This window comes from Pollachius pollachius (assembly GCF_949987615.1).
Source record: "Pollachius pollachius genome assembly, chromosome: 9".
NCBI classification, from domain to species: Eukaryota; Metazoa; Chordata; class Actinopteri; order Gadiformes; family Gadidae; genus Pollachius; species Pollachius pollachius.
Window position 1 is genome coordinate 15,247,973 of NC_136942.1, and position 13,574 is coordinate 15,261,546.

Here is a 13,574-nt window from a genome sequence, read left to right on the forward strand (position 1 = left end):
TGTGGCTGTGAAAATAAAACTGATTATAAAGAACACGGAAATGTTATGTTTTGTTATTTCACAAAATCCTATTACTTCATACAACATGACAGTCAGACCATGAGACTCTCAACACAACTACACAAAAGTCACTGTTCAATACCTGTAAGAATCTCATTAGATTGGATTCTTCTTGAACAATACAATATAATTTTTTTCCAGGGAAGAAGAAAGAGAGAAAATACAACTAAGATTAAGGAATTCTAACCCTGCTGTAGTCCTGTGTTGGACCCAATGGACTGTCTCTATATCCCATATTTCATCAGCTTTTAAAAAAACAGGCTACCTCTTTCAAAACCAAATCATATTTATATAAAATGTTATTGAATTAAATACAATTATGAAGTTAACACATATTTCAATGAAGGCTTTAATACAATTGGTAGAGATGGTATCATAATTTGTACTGATTTATGTTATTAGGATACAGCGTCACTTTGGTTTTTAGTGGCCATTTTTAAATAGTGTTATATGTGTTATTTATTGATGCATTTGTATAACCTCTAATACCAACACAATTCATAATGGATCTCTCTCTCTCTCTCTCTCTCTCTCTCTCTCTCTCTCTCTCTCTCTCTCTCTCTCTCTCTCTCTCTCTCTCTCTCTCTCTCTCTCTCTCTCTCTCTCTCTCTCTCTCTCTCTCTCTCTCTCTCTCTCTCTCAGTGGGCTAGTGTCTGGTTGGTGAACCACTGGAGGACATCCTGTTTATTCTGCTGTAGCCAGAGGATGTTAGCCTGAGTCCTCTCCAACGCCTGCTCCAAGGCCAGTTCCGCTGACCCGAATCCAATAGCTGAATGCTTCTGCTTAAACTCTACAAGCTAGAGAGAGAGAGAGAGAGAGAGAGAGAGAAAGAAGACTTTAACCAGGTTTTGGAGGACACAGCCCAGAGAGGAACTGAGGGGAAGGTGTGTGTGCGTGACAAACCTGCTGCAGTTCCTCCGCGGTCGAGAACCTTGTGGTGACTCCACTGATCAGAGCAGCAAAGTTGAAGGAGCCCACGCCGTATCTGATGCAATGGAAAAACGATTTTACTCAGACACAAGCAGGGAGTATCTAAACAGGAGTTAATAACAATGGGACCATCGGCAGTGATTTCATGAGTGAACACCGTTACTAGGTAGGCTGAGATAAGGTCATGATTTTGATTGTTTGTCCGTTCTACCGAAACACATCATCATGTGCACGCCAGTGGAGAAGAACAAGAGCATGAAAAGAAGAACAACCACAAGACAAAGAGAAAAAATATGGAGTTTTTGGACAAAGAATCTGACAAGGCAATATCTGAAAAAAGTAACAAAAACACAGGCCTCTACCTGAAGCCCCGCTTCGACCCTCTCTCGTCTCTAAACCCCTGGAACTGACAAAGGTATTGCTACCCCTGAAGTCAAACCCTCTTTCTCCCTTGCCAAGAACAAAGACTTGGAAGACCCAGTTCCAGGAGTAATGCCCGGGACTAACCAGGATGTGTCCTTACTGGGTGTAGATGTAGTTCCAGTTGTCCCTGACGAAGCCCCAGGCCAGGTCTTGGCCCTCTCTGTTGCCGGCAATGGAGGTGATGACGGTGGTGGCGTCCTGCTTACGGATCATAGCCGGCTGCAGGGTGTAAGACAGAAACCTGCAGGAACACAACACAGAACGACCCTCCTTTTAGACCTGGTGAGGTGTGAAATACACAGACTAACACATGCGCGCACACACACACACACACACACACACACACACACACACACACACACACACACACACACACACACACACACACACACACACACACACACACACACACACACACACCTCTCCAGCAGCGTCTTGTTCATGGTGCAGGTTAAAGCCGACAAGAGTTTGCTGGCATCACTGGCGAGGGTGGCATATTTGAACTGCTCCCAGCCAAACTCCCACTCTGCAGCACCCCCTGCTGCAACAGCACTGCAGTACACCACCAATCGCAGGTTGGGATGGATCCTGGGGGAATGAGGACAAGCAATGGAATGAGTCGATATACAAACATTATATCACAAACCGGGAGTTATCTACGTGTTCTCTACCGTAACAATCCCTTGAACAACTTATTCCAGATGAAAGGGGATGTACATAGTAGTGCTATGGTTTGTTCCTGCCGCAAATCTCGACTTCAATGCGCAAAGTAAAAAGTATATAAAATACATCAATCAAGTCCGATTTTATGACAACACCTCCCTAAATCGTATCGTTGGGAGCGGGAGTTGCTAGTGCAAGAGACTAATCCTGACCAGTGATATAGCCCAGCCTGTAAAAGTAGAAAAAAAGTTGTCCCCAGTACCAAGTGTAGGGGCGGGGTTTGGCTTTCCTCTAATGGCTTGAATGCATTCTTCACACACAATGCATACATACATACGTTTTGGAGAAAGACACAAACAGAGATGTCTACTGACATATTGTGAGTAGCATTGTCCATCCACTGTCTGAACAAACTGGTGGTCAGATATTGGCATTCCTTGAGTCCAGTACTGCAGGCCAGGCTGAGAGCATTCGCCTGGTTGTACCTGAGATGGGACCAAATATAGGAAGGAGGTCAGAGTGTTGCACTTCTACATCACACACATTCACACACTCTCTGTCACAATCACACACACACACACACACACACTGTTACGCCTCACCTCTAGTTGGCCCTGCTCACTTCCTTAAATTAGAGCAACTGACCTCCATGAAAATCAAGAGTGAGTCTTCCAGCCATACTTCTCCTGCACTGACTAAAGTACATTCAAAAGTGCAGCAAGGTTTGCAACCGCCAATGCCAGATATATAGAAACAGACAAAATTAGTCCCATCAAGGAACTTGAAAATTTCAAAATTTGAGGCTCAAGTCAGCAATTAAATGTGCAAAGAAGCCCAGTTGATGTGCAAATGTGCAAAGAAGCCCACAAAAGTGCAGATAAAGCCACACAGCTTTGGGCAGTGGACTACCCTGAACATACACAAGTACAACATTTTTCTTAATGGGCATAATAACCAGACTTCAATATAAGAACAATGTGCAAATGCAAACATAAAACTGGGACTGCTGGCAATAAGGTGTTCATCAGGGTCAAGGTGATAAAAGATCTTTAAACGAAATGGGCCAAATACAGTGCTGCTAATGACTTTGCAGCCAAACAAGTAGCCATGAAAGTGGGTTCCATCCCCACTTGACAGAATGGCTACCGCCATGAGGTGAACAAACATGAATACAAAGTGACCTGACAAATTTGAGACCACCACCACTTACAAATATCCTCTGATCTATGGAGTGACTACATCCCACATACAAGGGTCACAAGACAATTAACTGTGACTAGACAAACAGTAATACACAAGTGGCTCAACAAAAATGGACTGCAACTACCACGACACAAAAAGGACACAATGTAGTTACCACTACAAACAAATGTTGCCAACTTACTCTAAAGTTGCAACCAAACGTGACCCAACAAATGTGGAGTGCAAGCACCACAACAAAAGAGTCCACTACCAGATACTGCACACAAAAGTCTTCCTCACAGTTAATCTTACACACATCATGCACTCACCTCATGGACATTCAATCCCGGATGAGCCCCCAATTTGTTAGGCCCCACCTCTAGCTGGCCCTACTGGGGCTAACAAACCACCCTTGACCCCAAATATCAAATGACACCTTTCACAAAAACCCAACCAGTGGAATTTATTAACATAAACTTATGAAAAGGACACAACATTAAGATATACAACAAAGTCCAAAACATCAAGACAAGACAAGACAAATCCCAGAGAGGTGGCACGACCAGCCAGCAGTCCCATGACCAAAAGCATTCCCATGGGAAGGGGAATCTGTTGCTTTTAACTACGGTCTTGACGAGCGGTCCAGGTGCTCCTAATCAGCTCCACTGATGCAGCACACTTGAGCATGGGCTGAGACATGTCAACAGAACAGGGACAAACACAGAAAGCAAGCCCCCTTCTGAGGCTGAAGTGTGCATGTTTAACTTGATTGCACCACCCAAAGACCATTGCACTGCCACTGCAAGGCCAGTGGGTGTAGAGGGGCGTAACACACACGCACACACACACACACACACATGCACACGCACACGCACGCACGCACGCACACACACACTCACTGGTCTGTGTGTCCCTCTGGGACGTTTGTCCATCCTGATGATGCATTGAAGTGCAGGTAGAGGGGAGTAACCAGACTCCTCATGAAGTCCTGGGAGTGAAAATCAAATGAAGTTTATGTAACACAACTCACCAAGGCACAATTGTGACGCAGGTCACACACACACAGACACACACAGTTATTGTGCTACCTGCATTGGCCCGTAGACATCAGTGCGGTCCAACATGAGGTAGTAGTATTGCATATTATCCAGTGCTGACTGCCAGGGGATGTATTCTCTCTCTGCAGACAGATAGACAGTGGTCTGTAGGGCCTGGGTGCTGGGCACTATGTCGGCCCTACAGAGAGAATGAGTCACTTTGTTTAAACCATCAAGTAGACTGCTGGAGATGGGCCGAGTCGAGGACAGAATCAGAATGCTTTTTGAAGAAAAACAAGCACGGCATATACAAATAATACTAATTTTAGATTTTGTTTGTTGCATTCTTATTGCAGGTATGTTTGCTGTACATAAACGTTTTCAAATGCATGCGCAGATGCAAACACGCGCGCGCACACACACACACACACACACACACACACATGCAAACACACGCACACACACGCATACACACAGACAAACACACACACACACCCGGGTATGTGTAGTTTGAGATGATTGTGCTAATAATAACAAATGTGTAATAAGATGTTGTCCGCCATGGAGCAGCACCATGCCATTGAAGTAGCACCACATTGTTTTACAGACACACACACACACACACACCCACCCACACACACATGGATTTCAATAGCTATGAGGAGGATTTAGTCATTGTAGCCCAACCTGGTGAGGCAGAGCGGTCCTACCTGGCCAGGTTAAATGCGTCGTCCACCAGCTGGGCCCTGTTGATCAACGGGATAGCCTGTCAAACACAGGTTCATTCAAGGTTTTACAATTATTCTAGTAACGCGGAAAGACGAGTCACCGGCAACAACCCAATAAAATGTGTAATTAGTTTTGAACTGCATTCATCAAAGCACCAATGAACGATTTCATTGATCAATCACCACGGCTACACACCTGGTGGTCAGCCCTGAGTTGACCAATGAGCTTGTCCCAGTTTCCACGATCGTAGTGGACCCGGTAGTAACCGGTCACGTCGATGTTGGCCAGGACCCATTCGTCACCGGCCGTCTTCATATCCATGTTTACCTCTGACACAGAACGAGAGAACAACTCAATCAGGAGAGCTTTGTTGTTGAGAGGATAAGAATGCTATTAACTATTATAAAGAGGTTAATAGATCATACCAGTGGAGCAGTCTGAGGAGCATTCTGAGATCATGTGGAGTAGTATCAACCTAATCAAAATGTATTGTACTCGGAACAGTAACACACAAAATCGATATATTTTGTTTAATACCTGTCTTGTTCATTAACCACCGGAGGTCTTTCTGCAGCCCACTTGACTTCATCCACCTGATGGGGATCAGCCACTCATAGCTGGGGAGAAAAACATGAATCATTCAGCCATTCACTCAAACTGCAAGTATAAGCCTTAGCAGGGGAATTTAAGATAAAGGAAGTATAATGCAGTGATGAGGGAAGGAAGATAAGATCCCACTTTATTCGTTGCGTGAGCGACATGCAAGGGTTACAGCAGCAATTACAAAAAAGCAAAGGAAAATCATGAGGAGGGGAGGATGGAAGGAAGGAAGGAAGGAAGGAAGGAAGGAAGGAAGAAAAACTGATAAATTAGTATGAGGGAATGAGGGAAGGAGAAACGATCTTCATGGTGAGGGGGGTGGCTGCATACTTATATGGAGATGTCAGGTTGGGCGCTGGGCTTAGCAGAAAGTGCTCCTGGGTAACGATTCCCGTGGTAGTGTCCACGGTAACCAGGGGGAAGCCCATCTGGAGCACCCAGCGATTCATGATGTCTTGGACCGTACCCGGTAGGACCACTCCGTTGAGCTTCACCACCTGTCAGCCACAGCGGTCACAATGCAGCTCTGACTTGTACAATGTATGTATCATCCACATTGATACGGATGTGGAATGCTGAATGGTTAATGGACAGCACTTATTAAGTGCTTTTCTAACCACTAACCACAAAGCGCTTTACAATATTCACCCATTCATGCACCTATTCACACACCAACGGCGGTGTCAACCATGCATGGCGACAGCCAGCTCGTCAGGAGCTGAGCAAGACAGTCTCTACCTCCTTAGCCACATGCCGCCGTGGAGCACACCCATAACACAAACAGCAGTAGGGCTTCAAGTGTGCTTTGAAAGTTCTTACCTTTTGAAGATGCTCCCACAAGTCTGTCCCTACTGTGTTGCCGTAGGCAAAGTGATTCAGGTAGCTCTGATAACAAAACAAGCAATGACACTTTAGGAGTAGGATGGACCTAAACTATCTCTGCAGGAACAGAGCCGGCAGACAGACAATGGAAGCACACATGAATAGTTAAATACGTACACTGAGTCCCTGGACAAACACCTTCTCTGAGAGCATGTCTGACAACATCCTCAGTACTGCGGCACCCTGAAGACATAGGAGTGGAAGAAGGATAACAATGGAGGGAGAGGGTGAAGAGAAAGGTTGATGGAGAAAACAAAACAGACCAGGGGCGATCGACTTTGAGCCTAATATACACCAGCATAATCAAGCTGCTATTCATCCGAAAAACAGATATGGTAACTAAAGTATTTATATTTTGTAAAAGCTCATTGTCAGTTCAAAGTGGTCATTGAATGATAGTTTTACGAAACTTGAAATTTGATTATGCAATAATTGTATGTCAGGTTGTGTACATTCCTTCATGTTTTACCAAGTTAGGAAATGGCCCTAGCCCAATATGATATATGTGGTGGATGGTGTACCTTGCTGTAGGAGATAGCGTCGAACTGTTCTCCGATCTGGTGGGGGAGGACAATGCTGTCCTCAGGGGAGGACAGGGGATGGGAGGAGGCCAGGGCATCCACGGAAAACACCCTGTGGATGTCATCCAGAACAATCAAGTCTTTCTGGGATGGGGAAGACAGAGAGAGAGAGAGAGAGACAGAGACAGAGAGAGAGACAGAGACAGAGACAGAGACAGAGACAGAGACAGAGACAGAGACAGAGACAGAGAGAGAGAGAGAGAGAGAGAGGTTAGGATCGATTGCTGCTGATTGTCTTTTCACACCAACCTCATTTCTTCCATATTTACCACCCATGCAACACCTGTCATTTCACACTGACACATGGAATTCCATGCCTCATTGAGTCCCTCAAGGAGGCATTGATTACCTCTATATTAGAGACTGCCTCAGGTAGTTCAAACAGGTGGGTTACCATGTCTGGCTGTAGGCTAACTCAATCATGCTAACATTGTGTTGAATAGTGCTAATACAAATGTATATTTGCTAACGGTTGTGCTTTTAGACGTATGCTATAAAGTACATTGATTTTCTGAAGCAATACGTTTCGTGGAGGAACCGTGGTATAATTACAGCCTAGTCTAGGGAAACGTACTGTTCTGAACAAACATTATTTTCTATTTGACACAAAACCAATAAAATATTACTCATGTCTGCGGCATGCCCAAGTGCAAGTACTCCTATAATACATGCAATAATCAACAAGATAGATGTATGTATCAGAGGGGAATTGATTTTCAGAGTTTGTTTTGTTTGTTTTGGGTGAGCCACAAGCAAACATTCAGACAGAGAGAGCCAGAGAGAGTTTTTTATATATTTATTATTTTATATTCTACTTTTTGATATCTTTCGGCCAAATCTTTCACCTGCTTTGGTGTTTTTATTTTTATTTAATTACATTGAGAGAGAGAGAGAGCGAGCGAGCGAGTGAGAGAGTGAGAGAGCGAGAGAGCGAGCGAGCGAGCGTTCAGACTCACCACGCTCCAGGAGGGTTCAGCCTTGTCTGCGCCCAGGTAAGAGACGTAGGAGGCAAAGCCCTCGTTGAGCCAGACCTCATTCCACCACTTCAGGGTCACCAGGTTTCCAAACCACTGTTCCAAACCATGGTTATTATGAGTGTTTCCTTTTGATCGATTTGATAATGATGATGTTTTCTTTTTCATTGGCATAAGAAATAACAAACAGGTGGAAGGCTGGAAAGATGGCCTCACCATGTGGGCCAGTTCATGGGCGATGATGGTGGCAGTGGTCTCTCTGTTGCGGTTGGATGAGGTTAAGGGGTCATACAGCAGGTTGGTCTCTCTGTACGTCACCAGGCCCCAGTTCTCCATCGCACCGAAATAAAAGTCTGGGAGGGCTATCTGATCTGTGACGCAAAGGTTCAGTTCAGTCCACCTTACAAGATGAGATACACCTGACAACATCTAAACGTTATGGTGGTCGTGAATGTTATTTGCGATCATGCAACTACTCTTGGGCGAGATACTGTGCATTCATTATTGGAATGTGTCGATACACTAAATGGATCACTTTGGAAAAATTAATGTTTATTCAATCAATGAAAGAAAGGATTGCAACCTAGGCGCCAAAACATTTAACTTTGGGCTAGCGGATGACAGTGGCATAAGAAATAATGTGTGTCTTATCGGCTCAACTAGCTAATATGAAGCAAACAAAAGCTTTCGTGAGAACATGAAGCACAGAGGGGGCTTACCTGACTTGGACAGTGGGTAGGTAATGTTGTAGTACTCTTGGAAAAAGTCCAGTATTGGACCGGTTAAACTAAGAGCATAGTCTCCGTGTCCCTCCTCTATGGCACTCCTACGTGCCCAGATGCGGATCTGCAAAAATAGGAAATGTGAATATTGATGACGGATGTTCGATGTTTGATGTAACAGCACAGGAAGCAAAGAAATTGCAACGGATGAGCTGGATGTTAAAGGTAGAGGACAGGGTGCCTTCGGTTTACCAGGGTGTCTCCTTGCTGAGCCGACAGGTTGGAGTAGTCGCACACGACCAGTGCCAGCAGGTAGGAAGACATGATTTTGGTGGGTTCAAATGTGGTGCGGGTCACATCTACGCCATTGATTCTGGTGTCGGTGACATCTGAACAGGGAGCCATAAACCATTGTGTGAGGCCTTAATGTATCATTGTATGTCCAGGTAGTTATTTATTCATTTTTTTGTGGTATATCCCACCTCATCCACCACTGCTATTGACAAAATGCTGAAACTAAGATTGTTGTATCATTGTGTCTCAGTTTTGGGACACACATTTCCTGTCTCTACACTCATATTTCAGAAGAATACTAAAATGATTGGACTGTTAAAACCCTGGAGACTTTCAAATGCTTCACGGATGGATAACAAACGTCAACAACCACCACATTGGAAACAAGGGAAATGTTATTGGAAAATCATTGGGGTTCTGTGGGAAGGACTTGTTGATTGGACCCACTTGTCTCAAAGCCGTTGGAGAGCGCTGTGGTCCCCCGTGGGTGGATCAGAGTGATGTGGAAGACCGCTTTCATGGCAGGCTCATCAAAGCAAGGGAACGTCTTTCTTGCGTGAGTTGGATGCATTTGAGAGGTGGCGACAATTCTGAGTAGGGACAAAACAATGGAGGAATGTTTTTTAGACCAAACAATTCATCAAATTGGAATGAACAAAGACAAGAGTATCAGGAGAACAGCAGACACAGAGCTAACCCAATAAATCACACGTTCAGATTCATTCTTTTATTGAACCACCAAGAGATATATGACCCCATAATTTGCTGCTGTGAAACAACTTCCTTATTTCATGGATAATAAATATAGTCTTTACACCTAAGGGAAAGTGTTGTGAGAGTGTTGCTCAGATGAGGGAATAAAACACTTTTGGAAACATAAGGTCAACAGGTAAAAGAGAAATAAATGAGCCAAGAGATAGAAAAGACCTACAGACCCGGTGTTCGAATAAGCATTACGAAAAATAAAAGAATAAAATTACTTTTTCACTCCGTCCTCAAGGTATTCGCTCCTGTAGAAGCCGGCCAGGTCGTCGGCCAGCTCCCCGGTGAACGCAGTGTACAGCCGGTACCTCTGTCCCTTGACTAGCTTACTGTACAGCTGCAGGACCAGGTACTGAGTGGAACCCTCCAGCCAGGACAACCTGACCCCCGGAGCAAACACGCCGTCTGGGGTAGGGGGTCACAGGTCAGGGTGGGAGAGAGAGAGACGGCCAAGAGGAGAAAGACCTCTGCTCTCCTCCCTCCCGAATGATGGTGTATGGAAATGTCATTTTTACTGTTTGAGGAGTAGGTCACCCCTTGAACTGGGGTTGAATGATTGGACAATATTCGGACAACAAAAGCAAAGCTGGGTGGTGTGTAGGCTATACCTGGAGCACTGACTACGCCCAGGTGTTTGTTCTCCGGAACGGTGTAGTTGAGCCTGTTGGAGTGGATCAGAATGAGATCCGTCTCTTCCACACACTCAAACTCCACCGTGGAGTTACCTGGTAGACAAGATGGAGAGAGGGAGAGAGAGGGAGGGAGAGAGAAAGAGAGAGAGAGAGAGAGAGAGAGAGAGAGAGAGAGAGAGAGAGAGAGAGAGAGAGACAGACAGACAGGAAAAGGGGCCAAGAGGGCAACTTTAACAACTCCCCAGGATCAGGCTGTGACTGCATGGGTAATTTAAGGATCTAAGGTGGGCCGGATAAATCTTCGCTCTGCCTTATTAAAAATCCAACCCTATCATTAGTGTAGATCTGCATTTTAAATAAAACCCACCTGGATGGGCACACTGTTAGCAGCACAAACTGTTTTATGATACGTTATTGTTAGCTCCGCCTCCTCCTCACCTGTAAACAGATAGAGGCCGTTGGGGTCAGGGGTGAGGCAGGGCCACAGGGTCACGTTGTACTGGAGGGGTTTCAGCGTGGTGGGCAGACGGTGGCTGAGGACCAGGCAATATCATTTGTAAAAAAAAAAAAAGAAAAAAAGATAAAACACAAAGATAACACGTAGAACGTGTACTCATGCACGTAGCAAGCAATGAGCTCAGGTACGCTTCTCGGTCATTTCTTTGGAGCTTAAAATAAAACTGTCAAAAGGGCCTCAGCGGTTGAGAACTTCTCTGTGTGTGACATCTGTCGGACTACTGGTCGAGCCATGGTCGAGCCCCCCCCGCCTCCAAAAGCTGAACCCCTGCGACTGAAGCCACAGAAGAAATGCACTTTGGACATGGTAGGCCTATCCACAAACGCTGACTTGGCAGCAGGCACACCGTGGGGTAAGGGTGATAAGAGTAATAATATTAATAGTAATAAAAGTAATAAATAGTTGCCATCATGTGACATTTGTAACAATAGCAGTTAATTCAGCCATCCATATCGAACGTTGTGTGAGTCGCCATCATGAATACCAAATCACAGGTGATCCCTTATAGACCCATGGCATGTGTTTGCTGGTCTTGCTACATTCCCAATTTCAAGCAATGCATTTTCTTTTGAAATATTTTGAGCATATCTCATTTCTGGAAATGAGTCCAAATAATTCTCAGGCTAATATTTCAATATAGAGTATTCATGCTAGAGCACATGTTCTTCCAGTGATCGTTACTGATTCAACAAATGGGATGACATAGAACTTGAAGAGAGAAATGCCGTAGGAACCAAAGTTTCGATCAAAAGATTACCTGGTCCATGGAGGAGTACGAGCCTCAATGCCAGTGAGGCCAAGGGTCCACAAAGTGACAATCGTTGTCACGGAGACCATGGCTAGAACCACACTGATGGCACACCACTTGCTGACCGGGCAACACGTATCCACCGAACCCATCCTGGAACAGGATTCCCAACGGAGACAAGATGTCAAACGAATGAAAACCCCAGTTCAAACCATTTAAACAACAGCTACATACAGAGTTAGACTCGCTCTGTTATTACCACAACCCACTGGCATTTAACTACCGGTTTCCTGTCTGTACTGTTGTGAGTCCTCAACACAAATGGTTGATTTATTGTCCGAGGTGGAGATAGCCATCCGTTAATGGAGGGGCAGTAAGAGTGTTGAATGAACTCATATCACATTTTATCAGGCAGTTGAAGGATAAACAGGTGACGTTAATCACACTTGTGAGTGTAGACCTGTAGACAGTTCTCATACAAATGCGCTGCTGTGCATTATTGACAAAGAGCAGCGCGTAACATCGGCATGGGAACTCTTTACATAAAACCAGACGACCTTAGGTTTTGTAATCTGTTTAGTTTATCACTTTGTTTTGTCAGGGCAAAGAGATCCGCCTGAAGGGGAATATTTCTCAAAGTATTTTCTTGTGTGACCTCACATTCTGATGTATAGAACACACACATCAAAAAAAAACAATGGATTAAAATACAGCATATCTTTATTATTTCCCAAGAGTAAAATACATGGAATCAACACAACCTACAGCTACTTTAGCATATGAGAATAATGAGGTTAAAAAAGTGTTTTGTGTTCCTCTCTTTGTTCCTCCGCAAGCCCCTCCAATTCAGTCGATTGGGTAACGAAACAGCAAATGGTAGTTATGAAGTATGAAGTGGGTTATCGGTTTGTCTGTTTGTGTTATAGGTCATAAAATTGTAGTAGGCTACCTGAATATAACAACGCCCCTTAAGCTGCTAATAACACTTTGCTCTGGTATTCTCTTCAACCAAAACCTCCAACTTACCCTCAACACCCATCTTGTTTATCACTTCATTGCATTTTTGTTTTGTTGTTAGTCTTTCATTTCTGTGCAATATGAATGTGGTGCTGCAAGATGTTTTCTTAGCAGGCGACGATTGTGTGTGACTTTATAGGCCCGGATTCTATATACAATATAAGCTAGTGAGAAACAGCCCAAACGCTAGTAGATGTAAGGCATGTTATTTTATTCATGCATCATTTCTGGAATTTCTGGTATTAACTTGTTCCTGTGCTTCAGGTTTCTATGACCTGTTGTGGGCAATATTTTCTCTTCAAGCTTTTCTCATTGTAATTATTTACTTGTTATTGTGTTTATTATCACACACTATCTTCTAAAAAGATAGAATAATTGGTGCTTCTTCTTATACTGTTTCATTTGAAAAAATAATAATACTACCACTACTACTAATAACTACAATAGATATAGGTGTCCACATATACTGTGAATAACTTAAAAATAATAATAATAATAATAATCCTTTTTTTAGAATCATAATATAAATGTGTTTCTTTCTCAGTTCACAAATGTATGAATCAGATTCGTAATCAGATTTGATGGTTCCTTTATGGCAAATATTTATATTTTGAGTAGGTTATGATATACAATATGAATGAAGATTTCAGTGGTCATTATAAAGTCCACAAATTATGAACAAACAATTGCAATTATTTACAGATCAAAAATTAAAAGTACAAAAGTTAAAAAAGCTGAAGTTGGGTGTCCATCATAAACATTTTCTATAAACAAAAATAAAATGAAAAAATAACATTCAAATGTGCATGAGGAGGAGTTCC

General features: G+C 43.7%; 1 protein-coding gene across 1 annotated transcript; it reads right to left on the minus strand.

Moving 5' to 3' along the window:
• Positions 1–698: 698 nt before the first annotated feature.
• On the minus strand, positions 699–11,888 carry LOC307080465 (aminopeptidase N-like; the record flags this gene model as incomplete). The annotated part of the gene is made up of 23 exons (XM_079743169.1): positions 699–857; positions 964–1,045; positions 1,514–1,654; positions 1,834–2,001; positions 2,451–2,561; positions 4,158–4,246; positions 4,347–4,494; positions 5,006–5,061; positions 5,220–5,353; positions 5,562–5,641; positions 5,955–6,121; positions 6,444–6,509; positions 6,624–6,689; positions 7,028–7,171; positions 8,044–8,157; positions 8,278–8,432; positions 8,781–8,907; positions 9,036–9,172; positions 9,525–9,667; positions 10,058–10,244; positions 10,448–10,564; positions 10,910–11,004; positions 11,746–11,888. The coding sequence occupies 23 exons, from the start codon at positions 11,886–11,888 to the stop codon at positions 699–701; spliced, it is 2,829 nt and encodes a 942-aa protein (XP_079599295.1).
• Positions 11,889–13,574: the final 1,686 nt, after the last annotated feature.